At 42.2% G+C, this 16,341-nt stretch overlaps 1 protein-coding gene across 2 annotated transcripts in view; it reads right to left on the bottom strand.

Annotated features, from left to right (window-relative positions):
- The window catches only part of pappaa (pregnancy-associated plasma protein A, pappalysin 1a), a 75,836-nt gene that overhangs the window by 12,459 nt on the left and 47,036 nt on the right, over positions 1-16,341 (bottom strand). The window contains exons 12-19 of one of the 2 annotated variants that reach the window (XM_088281915.1): positions 15,466-15,601; positions 15,117-15,330; positions 11,884-12,058; positions 4,583-4,766; positions 4,050-4,251; positions 3,733-3,967; positions 2,247-2,394; positions 1,208-1,323 (exon numbers count right to left, since the gene is read on the bottom strand). In XM_088281915.1, the coding sequence (XP_088138041.1) occupies positions 1,208-1,323; positions 2,247-2,394; positions 3,733-3,967; positions 4,050-4,251; positions 4,583-4,766; positions 11,884-12,058; positions 15,117-15,330; positions 15,466-15,601 (1,410 nt within the window). The remainder of the gene's footprint in view (positions 1-1,207; positions 1,324-2,246; positions 2,395-3,732; positions 3,968-4,049; positions 4,252-4,582; positions 4,767-11,883; positions 12,059-15,116; positions 15,331-15,465; positions 15,602-16,341) is intronic. The other variant, XM_088281916.1, reaches the window with a different exon arrangement.

Raw genomic sequence — 16,341 nt, 5'->3', positions numbered from 1 at the left:
ATTGACGGTAACTTACCTAAATCTAGCCATACCAATATTAAAAAAATGTATTTGGACCCTAACCCTAATCATGAACCGAACACCTAACGACTACCAGAATTTTTGGACTATAAGACACATCTGTTATATAAGCAATAGCAAATCTTATTTGAAAGAGGGAAAAAAAAAAAAAGAAACGATATACAAGCTGTTGAATTTTTTGGGGGTTGTTTTCTGCATGTACAGAACGATTTTGTACTCGGAATGCACATAAAGGTATATAAACAAATTGTTAAAACAGTGCCTTTTAACACAGCAACAGAACAGACCAAAGGAAAAAAAAAAATCAAGATTTATTTTGCGTATTTTCTGAACTATAGAGCGCCCCTAGTGGTGAAAGAAAGAAAACATCACAGAAAAGCGGCACCGTAGCGGCTTAACTACAAATCCCTTATAAAGAAAATGGAACTTTGAACCCACTCTACCCCATCATCAGCTGTCGTGGCGGCGGATTGGCGTGTTGAGGTTTTAACCCTTACTAACCCAAACTCTTATTATGAAAAATAATCTTTGTATAATTGAGGAAAGGTCATTGAAATGTTTCTCATTTCCAATCCTAACTTGGAGGTAATTTAGGTTCAATGTTTTGCCCAAAGACAATTTAAAAGCAGACAGTCAGCGCCGGGAAATCGAAACAAAGACTTTTTGGCCACCGTAAGATAGATACGCTTTACCAACGGAGCCACAGCCGACACATAATCACCCTAACACCTTTCCCGACAGTAACCCAAATCATGAGCCCTGCAATCCGCAAGCCTAACCAAACCCAACCCTGAAAACATTCCACCCTCCAGAAGACTATTTGGACTCTTATCGTCTCATTTATTCTCGCATGACAGACACAAGCTAAATTGATGAAACGTTTACACAGGTGTGACTTGTCTGAGCGTCCCCAAAATAGCAATCGGCCCGACCACTGTTAGGAATATGCTAGAGGGTAACACCGTGTTCTGAAAAATGTCTGAGGGGTTGCCATGTTTCGAAGCAAAACATTTGGTTGCGGCGGAAGATCAAAGGCAGGCGCACGCGGGCCTTTTTTCGGATTGCCACCGACGGAGCGAGGATGTCGACACCAGATGGGAAATTCCTTAAAGGAGAGTCGTGGATCGCAGGCTTTTGTCAAGTGCGTCTGTCACAACGACGAGGCGGGCACAATCTTCCGACGTACCTTGACCTTGTGTGGGTTCCTCCAGTGCTCCTTGAGGACGCCCTCCACCGTCATGTTGCTAGGGAGGATCACCACGTCGTTGTTGCTCTCCCTGCACGACAGCTCACACTCCTCACCTGCACGTGACGGGAAGTCAACGTCAAGGAAGGTACACTCATATTTGCACAAAACAACGGCAAACTTGACACGTCTTAGAATGTCTCCATTTTAAGGGCATTTTTTTCACGTAATTGACCTCTAGAAGATCCATGATCAAATTTATAGTTCATGTATTTATTTTATTATTTTAATTTTAGATGGCTGAATGTATTTTTTTTCCATTTTTTTTTTTTATTCCAGTGCTATTTTCCAAATAACGGAATGTTGTCTTCAGGTCGCAATCAAGCAAATGCAGAATCAACAGCGCCTCTGCTGGTTGGAGTCGAGTAGTGCGCGCCCTTTTGCTTAAATTGTTTCATGACACCATCGATCCGAACCAGGTAATCATTACGCCCATTTCAAGTGATTATATTCCTCATTAAATGAGTTTGATCTTAGCCTATTAGCAAAAAAAAAAAAAAAAAAAAACTTTCGTGAATGGGTGAAGCAAAGGCTACGACAGTTTCTCTTCAATTTTAGTTCACATCCTGCTTTTGATTTTCATTTTTTTGTTGACATTTTCAAAGAATCGCTTGTAAGGGGGGGGGGTTCTCATCCTCAGGCTTGCTCAGACCTTAGATGGTTTACCACCACGACTGACTTAATTGGAAGGAAGGATGCAAACCAAGTCGGGCAATGCGAGGTAATCTGTTGCAACTTTGGTCTTTTTTTAATTACGACAACTTCCCATTCTCAAAACGCAACCCCAGCCCACCCCACGCTAAATGTACTGCGTAGGCTGTCTAAGAAGATCTTAATTTGCTGAGGTCAACCCTACCACGCAAGGACTTGCAGAAAACCCACCGGATTCAAGTGATGAGGTCAGAAACAGTTATGTGAGAAAAATAGCCAAAAAGTCGACATCAGAAAAAAAAAAACGGATTCCGGCGTGCATACCCACCTATGCCATGTCCTCGCCTGCATGAGTACTGAAGGCTGTAATGCAGGTTTTGAGGTAAAGAACACTGGCCTTTGCTGTTGGCGCAGAGGCGGAAGGATCCCGTCCAGTTGCCGTCCTTCCGACAGCGGATCGCGTTGGAGCCTGCGCCCTGCAAAAACAACGCATACACCGACACGGTCAACCACGTGGCAGGGCGAGGGCATTATGTTGGCATCCCGTTGCAAAAAGGGTGGGGGGGGGAAATACAATCCAACTTTTTATCAGGCATCCAAGTCATGAGGCCTGAGCGACCGAGCAGATTAAGAGGTGGATACATTTCAGAATTCCATGGCAAGCAGGGCTGTGGTGGAAATCGATAGCCTTCTCAATAGAATGGCATCAAACTAAGGGGTGCTCTGGGAGTCGGCGAACCTGAAAACAACGTAAGGAGTAGCGGTACCTGATAAAAGCTGGCAGGTACTTTTAGAACACGTTACGTTGTCTTGAATAGCTGAAAGTGTTTTGGGGGTAAAGGTAAAGAAATGTTTTCGGGTTCGGTTCTTCCACACCAATCTCATGCACAAAATAGGTCCTTTTTGGTTATTATTATTATTGAAATTATTCATGAGGTGAAATAGTTACAATGTAATGTATCTGTTTATATTTAAATTACTTTGACATATTTTTCAATTCATATTGCGTTTGTGGAATATGAATTAAGATGCAGATCGGCCCGTTTTTATTCATCTCAGGTGACGGCCTTTTTTGCCAATTCATGACCGATCACGTCTCACCTGTTTTTATGAGTTTGCAAGATGAGCCTTGAGATACTAAGAAGTTATTTTTCGTCGACAGCAAGAGGGGAAAATGGTTGCACCCGCTCAATATTGATACAAACAGGTGGATTTTCATATTATTTATTTATTTATTTATTTTATTATTATTATTTATTTTATTATTGTTTTATTCATTTATTATTATTATTTTTTATTTATTTATGTATTTATTATTTTGTATTTATTTATTTATTTATTATTGTTATTATTTATTTCATATTTTCATGTTCATATTTTAATAGAATATAATCAGACTCGTTGGGGCTGCGCAGAACATATAATTGAAAAAATACAAATAAAAAAATTGCGTTGACTTCCCCTTTGAATGACTAAAAATATCAATAATCATGGTTGATTGAACACTTTGTTATTAACAAATATATTCTAAAAAATAATTCTCGATGTATTAAAGAAAAAAAATAAGAAAAAAAATAAAACATTGTCGAAATTAAGAAATAAATAATAAGTATGTCATTAGTAATCTATGTACCTAATTATGTCTTAAAATGTATCCATTTATCTCTCTTTGCAAAAAGGTACAAAACAGAAAGAGGAAAAGAAGTCCAAATCAACGGTTATGTTTTCATTAATCGACAAATGACACGTCATGGCAGAACACATGCATAACAGGCACAGTGGAGAAGAGAAAGAGACGGAAGATATGGACAGACCTGCTTGCATGGAGCGTGCAGCAGCCTCACCGTGTGGGCGGAGCCTCCAGTGACGGCATTAGCACTATTACCGGCCGGGTCGGAGCAGTTGAGTCGGCACACGCTATCGAAGCGGAAGCCGTCGGTGCAGTGGTACGACCCGTGGAAGATAGCCGGTGGGGGGTCGCAAGTCACCGGTTCGCACGCCCCCTCCAGCCAACTGCCGTCCTCGGTACACTGACGCTTAAACGCACGCCTGAAGAGAAGCGTTGAGAAGGTTTTTTTTTAAATAATCCGCTTATGCATTCGTGATCAACCGGTTCTGTTTGCCTCGTTACCTCTTTGGTTTGTTGGTCACGTGGTAGCCCGGCCTGCACTTGTACTTGCACAGTGTTCCCACTTTGAGGCCCGTCTCGTTGCAGCGCTTAGTCTGTAGCACGGCGTTGGGCACGGGAGGCGGAGCTGGGCAGCGGAGCTCGCAGAGAGCCTCCGGGAAGGACCACAAGCCATCCTCCAGGCAGGTCAGAGTGTTGTTGGTACCTGATCAGGAGGTCAGAAAGAGAAGAAAAAGAGGCGTGGCTTGAAGGAGCAGTCATGAAATGTGCGGTTGTTAAATGTCATGTCATCCTGCTTTGCACCTCCCGGCACTCGACTCTAAAAAATGCAGAACTTACCAGGATCCTAATGTGCATTAAAATTTAAATATGAAAACAATGTAAGAGAGGAGACGGGCCTCACCCGAGAGGGAAGCAATAGATTGCACTTAGGTTTGTACCATCTTGGGATTTTTTTTTTTTTTTTACCGAAGGTATTTTGAGGTCAGCCTGAAACAAACTATCTAGACAAGCACGAGTGCGGCGGGGCAGCTCACCTACAAGCTGGGCGGGTTCGCGACACTGGAACGTGCTCTTCTTGCCATAGGTGGTGCCCTCGGGGAAGTTGAAATTGGCCGGGTGAACGTGGTATTTGTCGGGCAGACCGCAGTCGACGGGCTCGCAGGATGCCTGTTTGTTCCACTTGCCGTTTGCGCAGGTTATGGTCACCAAAGAGTCAGACTGCAAAGGAGGATAAATTATCATTTGAAAAATTGTTCTACTCGTTTCAATAAGTTTCTTTGGGAACGTAACTTTGGGAGTGTAATTGCACATCCACACCAGTAGTTGGCAGTGGCGCTCTTCTTGCCCATTATGTATGCACTCCACGGTGTCGGTTTGTTTTGCTACAAAAATGCTATTATTTATAGTGGGGGTGGGGTTGGGGGCGGGAATAGTTTTCTTCTCACTGGGGGGGGGCGTAACAGAAAAAATTTGAGCAACACTCTTTCAGTCAGAGCATCATTCGGTAATCGTTCGCTTGTGGACGGTAACGCTAGACTCACTGCTGTCTGCAGAGTAGTCGATGGACAATTGTCACTTTTGCGTCACGGTGGAAAAGAGTTCTGTAAAGTTCGGCGGTCAACTGAACCGATTTGCTGTTGGAAATATCACGTGCAGAAAATGATGATCCTGTTCAAAGAAAAATCGCAGAAGTTCCCAATCGGTCGCCGGTGATCCAAGCTGACATGGACGAGAACCCGTTTTCATTTTGAACGCTATCTGGTTCCAATATTAAATATATAAGTCCGTAAACATTCAAATTACTTTTAGTGCTTTTTGACTCTTCAACGCAAAAACTCAACGGATGTCAAATCCGTGCTTTTTTAATCGGCATGCGGCGGAATAAAACTCGATTGGTCATATCTTACGGCGTGTCAGTAAGCCGCACGCAGCTCAAGTAACCAACAGGAGCATTTGTAAGGGCAACTTGTGCCACTCTGACAATTGATATCCCACAAGTGCACCTAATACCTCAACGCTAACACAAAGCCGGGCGGACTTAGGTGGCGGTGTGTCAATTTCTGGGAAGCACTCACACACACACACACACACACACACAAAGACACGCGGGATGTTTTGCAACAGAAATTCAATCGATTTCTGAGCCTCAATTTAATTATTTGTTTTTTGACAGAGAGACCATCATTTTTTTTTTTTTTTTGGGGTCTTGTGGTGAGAAATATCAGGAAAATGGCGCAATCGCACATCCACAGCTTTGACCGACCAAGCTAAGCTAGCTTAGCGGCATGATTTATTGATTGACACATGACAGATAACCATAAATCTAAATCATCTCATCAAAAATGACGTCAGAACTTCAAGTTTACTGCTTTGAGAGCAATCGAAGGGGTCGAATGAGAGGCAACAAGCAGGAAATTCAGGAATGGCTAATCTAAAAGGTTTATGCCCATATAGGGAAGATATGAGTTGATGGAAAAAGAAAAGAAAATGTAAGCGGGGGGGCGGTAAAATCAACAAAAATGTTTTAAAAATGTCTCAAATGTGAAATCTCTGATGGTCCGATTTCACCTAACAGAAATAACAATGATTCCTGTAAATTAGTTGTCTTGCGGTATTCGCAGGGATTAAAGCAAAATGCGGAGTGCCGTCCAAACCTCAAGTGTTTTCATCCTCTCCGATTAACTAGCAACATGTTACACAACGGGAATGCTCGAATTTACGACCACGCCAACAAATCTTGCAACAAAGCTGGGAAACTTTTATCATTTTGACATCCCCACGCCAGCTCAGACTAAATAAAGGAAAAAAAAATCTGTGTTTTTAACATAAATTTCGCCACTTTTTTTTTTTTTTTTCCCCCTGCTTTAAAGAGTGTCCAACTGTAAACGTCACACAATTTAGCCGACATTTCTTTTGCAACACAAACCCCTTATTTCTCTGCCGTCATTAATTTGACGCTTTCATCTGGATCCCAGCATATGACACCGCATAACAGTATCAGGTTCACTCCAAATAAATAAACTCCCAGCGAGATTGGACGCTTAGAAGGCAACACATGCGTCCCATGTGAGCGGGGTCGTCATTTATCCCCCGAGAGCTAATATGATTACAAAGACTACGCATGCAAGGTTCTTCAAACGCAAAGGGAAGCCATCCGATGACAATGTTGTGCTGTTAAACGTCTGTGGTAGGCTGCGATAGGACGCATAAGGCCGTGAGTGCCTCCATGGCGTGTACATTTGCGGGAAGTTTCCCTCCTTTAAAAACTTTACAGCTGACTAGCGCTCCTCCAGTAGCCACTTTAACAACCTTTGGCCACTCTGCCTAATTCAAGCCAGGCAGCCTATTAGACGCAAGAACCAACAGAACGACGGCGTCTTCATTCGAGCCAGAACTTTTTCCTCAAGCGGCACACAAACACATGAGCACATGTGAAAAGTATGACGGCGGCCTATACCGCAGTTGTATTTCGTTAATACGTTCTAATGGCGCTATATAGGAGGAGCGCATTTGGAATGGTTAAATGGAAACAGCCATATGCCATTATTCCATTCATCATTTGGACGATTTGATGCACTGAAACAGCAAAGGAAACACATTTTCAGCGTACATTTGGACACGTGTAGACTCGAAGCTCGTATTGTACAATAAAAAGGACTCCCGCTGGCATTTTGGCTGAGGTTGACTTGATGTCTAGCCAACCGATTTTTGAGGAGAAAAAAATATAATATAATCAGAGAGTTTTTGAGTGACAAAACCCAATAAGGATTGGACTCTGGCAACGATATAAGCTCGCATTGTAACTTAATGAATGAGCGAAGGAACCAGAATCATTGACGGATTTAAGCGCATAATAACCTTTTCAGGTTATAAACATGTTGCAGACCGCAATTTTGAAGCTGTACAGGGAATGTTTGACAGATGTGATATAAACATTCTGTGGTTTGCCCAATGTGTTTGTGATGCTCATATCAAATGAACAGATTCCAAGCTAATATCAATGGCGGGGAATGCAAAAAGAGCAACCAAAAGAGAAGTTTGTATGGACTGACGACGAGGTGCAACTTCACGACTTCTTTTGAAAACGTGCTGTAGTTTCACTCCAGTCCAGGGAGGTCGCTACAGCCGATACTTGCTAGGATACCACAGAATGTAGTTGACTCTTCGTGGCATGGCCATTACCAGTCACCGTTTTTGCTTTACCAAAGATCGAATAAAGTGACAGAAGCAATAATAGAAAAAGAAGAAAGGGACTTAGGTGATAAGATAAGTCTTTGAATTGTATGGCAATACGGATCAAGTCGCGATGCTAGCTAGCGTAGCAGAAGCAGCAACGAGCTGCGGATCCTCACTTCCGGCTCGTCATCACAGCATGTGACCAAACGGACCAATCACGAGCGAGAACGCGCGCAGCAACAATTGCACTCGGTGCACGGTAAATCAAACAAAGCACGGTTTATATGCGGCTTTACATGCGGCTGCTGGCTTCTTCAAAATAATCAGAGCAATTTAGTTAATTTAGTTTAGCAAAAATGTAAATACGGGATATGAACAGATGGCGAGTTAGGCTACGGTCTTGCGCGAACGCTTACTGATTGTCTGAAGCACTACGAATAGTTGAACTCGCGTTTGCGGGAGAAGATTTCAACAACAATTTTTAAACTTGTTGCCAGAAATTGTCACAGTCTGTTAAGAGTACGCCACTTCGTGCCCGCTATTTGAGATATAAATAAAATATTGCAATCTTAATAAAATAACAAGCAACATGTTTGTCTGCTATTTGGGTGTTTTTAGGGGCCTTTGGAGCGTTCACATTCGAGGTTCATTTTGTCTTAAGGATGTTAATTCTGCTTACAAGCTTTAAAAAGAAAAAAAAAGGGAAACACTTAGAAAAAAAATGTGACATACTGGAAAGGGGGCAAGGGCGATGACGCAGAGCTGAGGAATTGACGTTTTCCAGAATTGCACTTTTTAAATAGCTTGTTCCAACTTGGCCAGAGATTTGATGAGGGTCAAAGTGTTTGGAATCTTTTGAGGAGGGACTATTAGCTTGCTTGGAACAACAGTTGGGTAGGATATTCGTTTTGGTTTCATAATTATTTTCTGTTATCAAGTTATGTAAGTTAGTGTTTTAGTTCCGTGTTTGCAGTGAGCCCAGATCCAACACAATTCATGTAAAAAAAAAAAAATATATATATAAATATATAGTATATTTGACCAAAAATAGAACACATAAATATTTAATAAATTATTTTTTTAAACTGCATTAACCATTAAATAACTTTATTACATTTTGTCTAAAAATAAAATCTCACGTGTGTTATTGTTTCACTTTTAACAGCGGTTAACTTTTTTTTTTTTTTTTACACTTGTATGACAGATAAGATTGCTGTAATGTGGGGGAAACTTGCTTTGTCCCAGGTCTCTGGAACACGTTGTTCCCATCAAGAGCATGTGTCATTCAAATTTCACTTAAAATAATGTCAACGTAGCTGCTAAGAGGCCTCTGGGACCTTCCATGGCATGCCTGACCTGAGCATCTAGTTCCCCCCAAAAAGACAGCCACAACATTTGCATAAATGTACGGATGGAGGGGGGGGGTACGAGAAGATCTAAGATTGAATTATTCCAGAGAAGAATGTGTTCCTAGATCTTTTTTTTATTTTTTAATGTCAAAAAGATACCACACGCTAATGGACGGCGATAAGACGTCTCTGCCTGCTGAACTTTTCAACTTCAGCAACAAGGCAACCGCAATCCATTCCTTCAAACTTTTTGGTTCCCTTTCAAAAAGAAATGTCCCATTGAGCTGAATTATATTTTGAATAATATATTCCAGAGTCTAAACTCTCAGCGTGATGTGATACAAGCAAAGTCATGTTTTAACATTATTGTCATACGAGTATAGTAGCAGAATATTAACGCGATCAACAAGCTCTCATGCTTGAACTCGAATAGTTGCCAAATAATAAACATGGTTTCAATTTTGTGGCAATCAGAAAAAAAATCTCCAAGTAAGGTTGTATTCGGAAGAAACTTTACAACGGCCAAATTGGCAATTTATTTGGTTTAACAATAATATTGACCGCCCCAAAAATTCCTTGGGGTTACCCCAACAATGTCAAATTTTAGCTTTTGATCACAAATCATCAAGTCGTAACGAGGGCCATCTGATATTTGATCTTGTTCAAACTCCATGTTTTTTAACTTCCTTTGACTTTGCAAAGGAACATCAGCTCATGACTGACCTCGCTTTTGACATTGGGATGTAAAAATGGGCGTCGCCAGTGTTAGCCTTAAATCTCCTTCTCATTTGTCTTGTTTGTCCTGTGCTTCGACAAATGGCCGTAAAAAAAAAAAAAAAAAACACCACCACATCCTCCTCCCATTCAACCCCGCCAAATTCTATAGAGTAATTATAAACATCATTCTGTCAGCACAACTACTTTGCAGCATCAGCTCTATTATTGACGACATGTGAGCTTTGCGGAGTGATTTATGCGCCCCGAGTGACAGCACGAGGCCCGTTTAAAAATAATGTGAATTTATGTTGATGTTTTTTGGCGCAAGGTAGTCTCTCTGACTACTTAAAATACAAAATTTGAGAGTCAGGAGGAACACGAATCCTACCTGAAATGACGCAAACCATATTAGTGCCCGAAGAGCAACTCTGACTTCGGTTGAATATTTGACGACTGTTCCCATGACGTTAATGAAGGATCAATTTTCAAATTTTTTTGGGGTGAATGTTCCGTGACAGTCAAAGTCAGACAAATAGTTCAACTTTTCTTATTAAATTGTTCGCAAGTGGCCTCTGTCCACCAGTTTGAGTGTAAGACAGCTGTGATAGGCGACGGCTAGTGATGGGTAAATGAAGCTTCAAATCGGCTTCATGATCCAGTTGTAGTATTTCTAGACTCCAGTAGAGGGCACTCTCTGTTCGACATTGGGCTGACTTGCCATTTTTTTTAAACCCTTTATTTAAACCAACAGTGCCATCTAGAGGCCTCAAAAATACAACAACTGGTTCATTTGAAGCTTCAATTTCCCGTCACTAGCGACGGCGTGCCCGCGACCCTCACCAGGATAAAGATGAAGCAGGAGGCGTGTGCTCCCGCCCAAAAACTGCGTCAAACTTCTCTTCCGGCACAGTTAAACGACTTTGTAGTATAATTCAAGTCCCACTTTACTATCTTCCCTATTTGCCGCTGTCCCTCCCCTTTCCACATTTTCCCGCTCATACCTGCCCCCGCCACTCTGAAAAAGCATAATTTATCACTAAACGAATTGGCATTGATAAATAGCCACAAAGTGCGCCGTCAATCAAAACCGAATCCAATTAGCGACACGCTCAGACTTAATGGGGAACTATTGTGTTTGGGGATGGAAATGCACCTCCACACTCACGCTCGGGTAATTATTCCCATGTGGCTCTTTATGCACATGTACAGTGCAGATCGGGTCATTGAGCAGAGGACACATCAGGGACAGCTAGAAAGGACGCCATTCCGACTCAAGTCTGCTCACTTTTCAAATGATTCAACATGAACGCGACGTTGGATACTTTGTTCTCTTATCGGCTTTCTTCTTAGATTGTCTGGCTTCAGTGTGAGGGATCAAGCGCTTCAATTGGCCTTGGCAGGATCGTGGAGCCCAATCCAAATGCTTTACGGCATGGTGTCCGCTCTCCTGTTTTGTTTATTTACTTGCAAGTGCGTGTATCTGCATCGGTGTTTATGCACGCCATCGAGTGCAATTTCCCGTCTACGTGTCAGTTCCGACATGCAAGTGGCTTTTATGTGCCGGCGCGCGAGCAAATCTCTGCACTTAAACAGCGGCTTTACTGTGTGCGCGCGTGTCAAGATGGAGCGAGCACAGGGAGGGAGGGGCGGAGGGCGGGAAAGAGGGAGAAGGGGGGGGGAGCAGACACTATGCGATGATGTCATGGTCCCGGCGGAGCGACAGTCACACAAAGTGACTGTCTGAGATGATGGCGTAGCGTTCTCGGAGAGGGGACGGAGGTGCTCACGTGTGCGGAGAGGAGGCGCCCGGTGGACTTCTCGCCTGCACCTCGGTGTCGCACTTCGCCTACCTGGATGATGTCATCCCCCCCCCCCCCCCACCCCCCTGCTTCACCCACCCTGGGGGAATGGCTGTGCTACTGGCAGGCGACAAAATAAGTGCAGAGGCAAGCAGAAGCAGAAGCTCTCTTCTGGCCACTTGTGTGCTGAAGTTTGCATCGTGTGTGCATTCGCAGTGGCACGCATGTCCCGATACGCTCGATGTACTGCACATCAGCTGGACTGTGTGTGTGTGTGTGTGTGTGTGTGTTCACCTGGCTCTTGATGATGTCATCATCCTGGTGGATCTGCAGGACGTATCCCGAGTTGCAGGAGATGGTGCAGCGGTCGCCGTTGTAGAAGTGGCGGCCGGCGTTGCTGCACTTGAGCTCTGCATTGCGGATCAAGGGCTCCTGGCAGTCGATGGCTTCGCACGAATAATGTACGCAACTGGGAAGGTGATGGGAAAGGGGGGAGGGGGAGTGGGGTTAAAATGATTAAAAAAAAAAAAAGAAGTGAAATGAAAAGTTACATACGGGTGAAATCACACTGCAAAATGTCAGCGAGCACCCCCATCCATCAATGACTGCTTTACATATCGGATCGATAAACCACTCGGAGACAGACGATAGCCATATTTGGCTTGAGGGGGGGGGGGGGGGGGGGAGTGAAGGTTGAGGACGAAGACACATTGTGGAGTGACGTGTGAATGAGGAGAGGCAGGATACAAGGACGGTCTTGGCATTTCACGCTCAAGCTGGCAACTTTTTATTATTATCATGATTTTATTTTATTTCTCCCATGTTGGGGTCCACACAGAAAGTGTTAGTGTCTGTGCCGCTGAAATTCAATCTTGAGTTTTATCTCTTTGACCATTTGTTTTACAGCCGCTCTTGTAGCTGTAATCTTTCTTGTTTAAGTGTTTTTTTTTTTTTTTGTTCCCCCTTTCACCGAATCACAGGCTGCCTATGTAGACTTTATGAACGCGCCGGTGCCCGACGGTTCCATCTCGCCCCTGACAAGCGTGAGAATTTGTTATTCGTAATGGAATTAGGCTAAATAAAATGTTTAAATATGCACCGCGGTGCTAATAATGATGCTATCATTGTCTGTTTTGGACAGTCAGAAGCAGCAGTGGCTCGGTTGGTTCGAATCCCGGCGACCATTTTCTGCTGTCAAAGTCTCCTTGGGCAAGATACGAATCCTGCAGGTCGGCCTTGGTGAATTAAGAGTGGATAACATAAAAAAATAATATAAATTGTAATGTATTTAAAGACACACAAAATATAGTCATAAAATTAATATATATCTATATCTATATATCGGTATATCAATATATATAGCGATATTTATCGATATAGCGAGATATCTCTAATGATAATAAATCTAATATAAATAAATACAATAAAAATAAAAATGTGACTATGAATATATATTACATTTAAATGAATTTTAATAATAAATACAGTTTAATAAAAAGATAAAAATAATTCAACACCGCATTAAAATGTTATTCACATGCTATAAAATGCCTCATTAGGGTTGATGAATCGACTCAACTCGTCAGCCGGTCGCACGAAACAAGACAATCAGGATACGGATATATTTATTACTCTGCTTAAAAATTTATTTGCATCCAGATGAAACATCCTCATCATGAAATAAAATGGAGTAAGTTCAACTCTCATCTTTCTTTTTTTTTTTTCAGTGTAGGTATACGAGGCAAACTGGAGGTTCCCTATATTCTTTAGTGGGCACTTGGAATCATTGTGTCGTAAATTTGAATTTAACCACCCAATATTAAGCCTCCCCTTCGGCTTTTCCCAATGAAAAGTGCATCGTATAACACGATACTTAACCATAGACTGGCACGAAAAGACTGAAACGGTGCAAAAAGTGACGTTTAATAGCTTTTACTGTTGTTAACGACTCCGAGTGGAGGCGAATGAGAAGGGGGAGGGGGTTGTGGCAGGGATGTGGTGTTTTGGAATGTTACAGGAAATGTGTGTGAGCGAGGCAGCACCAGAGCTGGAGGCACATAAAAAGGGGGAAAACTTGGAGAAGATGGCAAAGAGAGTTGGAGGGGGGGGGTGTTGGCTTCTGTGCCCGCAAAATTAGAAATTGGATTAAAAGGAAGCCTGAAAAGTCGCATGTGACCTCAGGTCAGCCGGCATTAAGTCTAAGAAATTTTTTATTTATTTATTTTATTTATTTATTTATTTTTGGGCTTTTTCTTTGGCTTTTGACCTTTTGATGTTGGAGTTTTATTTTCTGTTTATCCTGTTTTAATTAAGAATTTATTTCCAAGTCTACAAAAAATAGTATTCGACCTTTCCACCAAACGATCAAATAAATGTCATTCTTTTCACAGATATGAGTCGGTCAAATGAGCGCGTGTTGCAAATGAAGTCCTAAATCCATTTAGGAGGTTTTGGTCCATGACAAATGGCACAAACAGCTCTATCGCTGGCCGCACACCTTCACAAACAAACGTCGTCCTTTGTGGATTGTGATATTTACTCGCAGCATGTGGCGCGGCAAAGTTGTGTGTGTGTGTGTGTGTGTGTGTGTGTGTGTTTGAATTCATCATCAACGCGAACAGTCGCCTGCGTGACAACGGTGTGGCAATCGGGTAAACAATGCGAGTTCCTTTGTGCGTGTGGTCAGATGTCGTGCTATTTGTGGTAAGTGACTCGTCACCCAAAAAAAAAGTTTGGTACCAAAACTTGGAATGGACAAATTTTACTGCTAAATCACATTGGCGGGCCAATAAAAAAAAAAAAAACAGAGAAATGAGATCAACAATTGTCGGTGATGTTTGTGTTTGATTTTTAGTGTCTGGCGGCATCACATGTTTGTTTTCCCAAAACTTACTCACACACAGTGTTGCAGTCAGACGCATCACCATCCAATAGTTCAACATAATCTTGGGTAATTACAATTAATTAGCAAAGAATACATTGAGTTTACTAATTTTGCTGCATGAAAAAAAAAAATCTCTCATTAGAATATTATTCATTTTTTTTATTATTATTTTTTCGCTAGGTACGTGATAAATATCGCAATAATACAGATCACGATATTCAAAAAACTAATATATATATATATATATATATATATATGGAGAGAGAGTGAGAGAGAGATGCACACACACACACACCCCCACACACACATATATTTTACTCATACGGCAATTCCAGTGGTGTGTTTTTGTGGGGAAATCAAGACATCTGCTTTGCTCGATTTTTTGGGAGAATCATTTCTGGTCAGAGGAAATTTGTCCGTCAGGGCCGTATAAATAAACTTCCCGGTGAATACAGGCAATGTTTAGCACATTCGCGGAATTGTGTCTCGGAGTGATTTGGAGTAAATGAAGCATGTCTGATTCCTGTGGTATGGCACGCCATCATTCGGCATAAACACATTTTTACATTTACTAATTTTTAGTCAGACTCCGATTTGTATGGCATCAACAATGGCGGGAAGACTTTTGTTTGAGTTGACTCACCTTTGACCGGTGGGGTTGTAGATCTCATTGCTCTGGCAACCGCTGATGGTGATGGGGTCAAAGGACTGGAAAGAGCGCAAGCCGACGCCGGAGATGGCCACCAAGCGGGAGGCGAACATGACCAAGATGGCCTTGGTGTGGTAGAAGGCCACCGATAAGTCGTGGCTCACCGGAATCACCAACGGATTCATACGGCAACTCAGTCGCCAATCGCCTGTGGAGGAGGACCAAGAGAAGATAGTTTTGAAATATTTGGGGATTTTTTTTTTTTTGGTTCAATGCGATAAAATGTGTTTTTTTGTTGTTGTTTGATGAATGAACAGAACATTGATGACGAAAAAGTTCTTGCCAAGACTATGGATTCCGTCTTTGGTGTCTACCAGCTGGACGGTGATGTTACACTGAGTCTGGTCGATGTAACCCGTCCCATCAGCCGCCAGGTGGATGATCACCGCCGCAGCCACCATCGGATGAGAGAAGTGAGCCTGGATGAGGGAAGAAGAGAACCGATTGCCGATGAGTGAAACCAACTTCGCTAGAAGCGTTTTTCCCTCTGAGCTTTTTTTCACTTTGCTTATATTGCACCGTAAACGCAAGTGGCTGTGGAATGTGGGCACATTTTTTATGTCCCCTCTTCTCGGCCAAAAATCTTAAAAGTTCATGTTTCATGAACTCAGGGTGTGTGTCGGGGCTTAAGCTTGTGTTTTATGTCCTAAAGAAAGTAGCCACTGTTATGAGGAAATGATGTTATGCTGCATCACAATGTGGTAGAGTCCAGGCGTGGGCAAACTACGGCCCGGGGGCCACATGCGGCCCGTTAAATGTTTCAATCCGGCCCGCCCAACTTGAAAAAAAATGAAATGAATAAACCTCATGTTTAATTTTCTAAATACTGTAGTTTTTCACAAGACATATATATTGTTGTCATGCTTTTGTTCACAAATTTTATGTATTTTTTTTTTTTTTTGCCGATGAGGTGAGGTGACCAAAACACTCCATCCATCTGGTCCTGGTCCGGCCCCTCTGTCAAATTTTAGAACCCATCGAGGCCCGCCAATCAAAACGTTTGCCCACCCCTGTGCTAGACCAACTTCTGGTCTACAACAGGAGGTTCATTAACTACAAGTAGAGGCACACACAGATAAAACACTGAATTTAAATATTTCTAGTTAGTATTCCTTATGTGTATTTTTTTTATTTATAACTCTGAATCAAAATTCTGATT

The sequence above is a fragment of the Idiotropiscis lumnitzeri genome, chromosome 18 (assembly GCF_059441095.1).
Source record: "Idiotropiscis lumnitzeri isolate Australia: NSW breed Sydney's pygmy pipehorse chromosome 18, RoL_Ilum_1.0, whole genome shotgun sequence".
Lineage (NCBI taxonomy): Eukaryota > Metazoa > Chordata > Actinopteri > Syngnathiformes > Syngnathidae > Idiotropiscis > Idiotropiscis lumnitzeri.
Note: the sequence above shows the minus strand (reverse complement) of the source record. Positions and strands in the feature narration are given on the sequence as shown.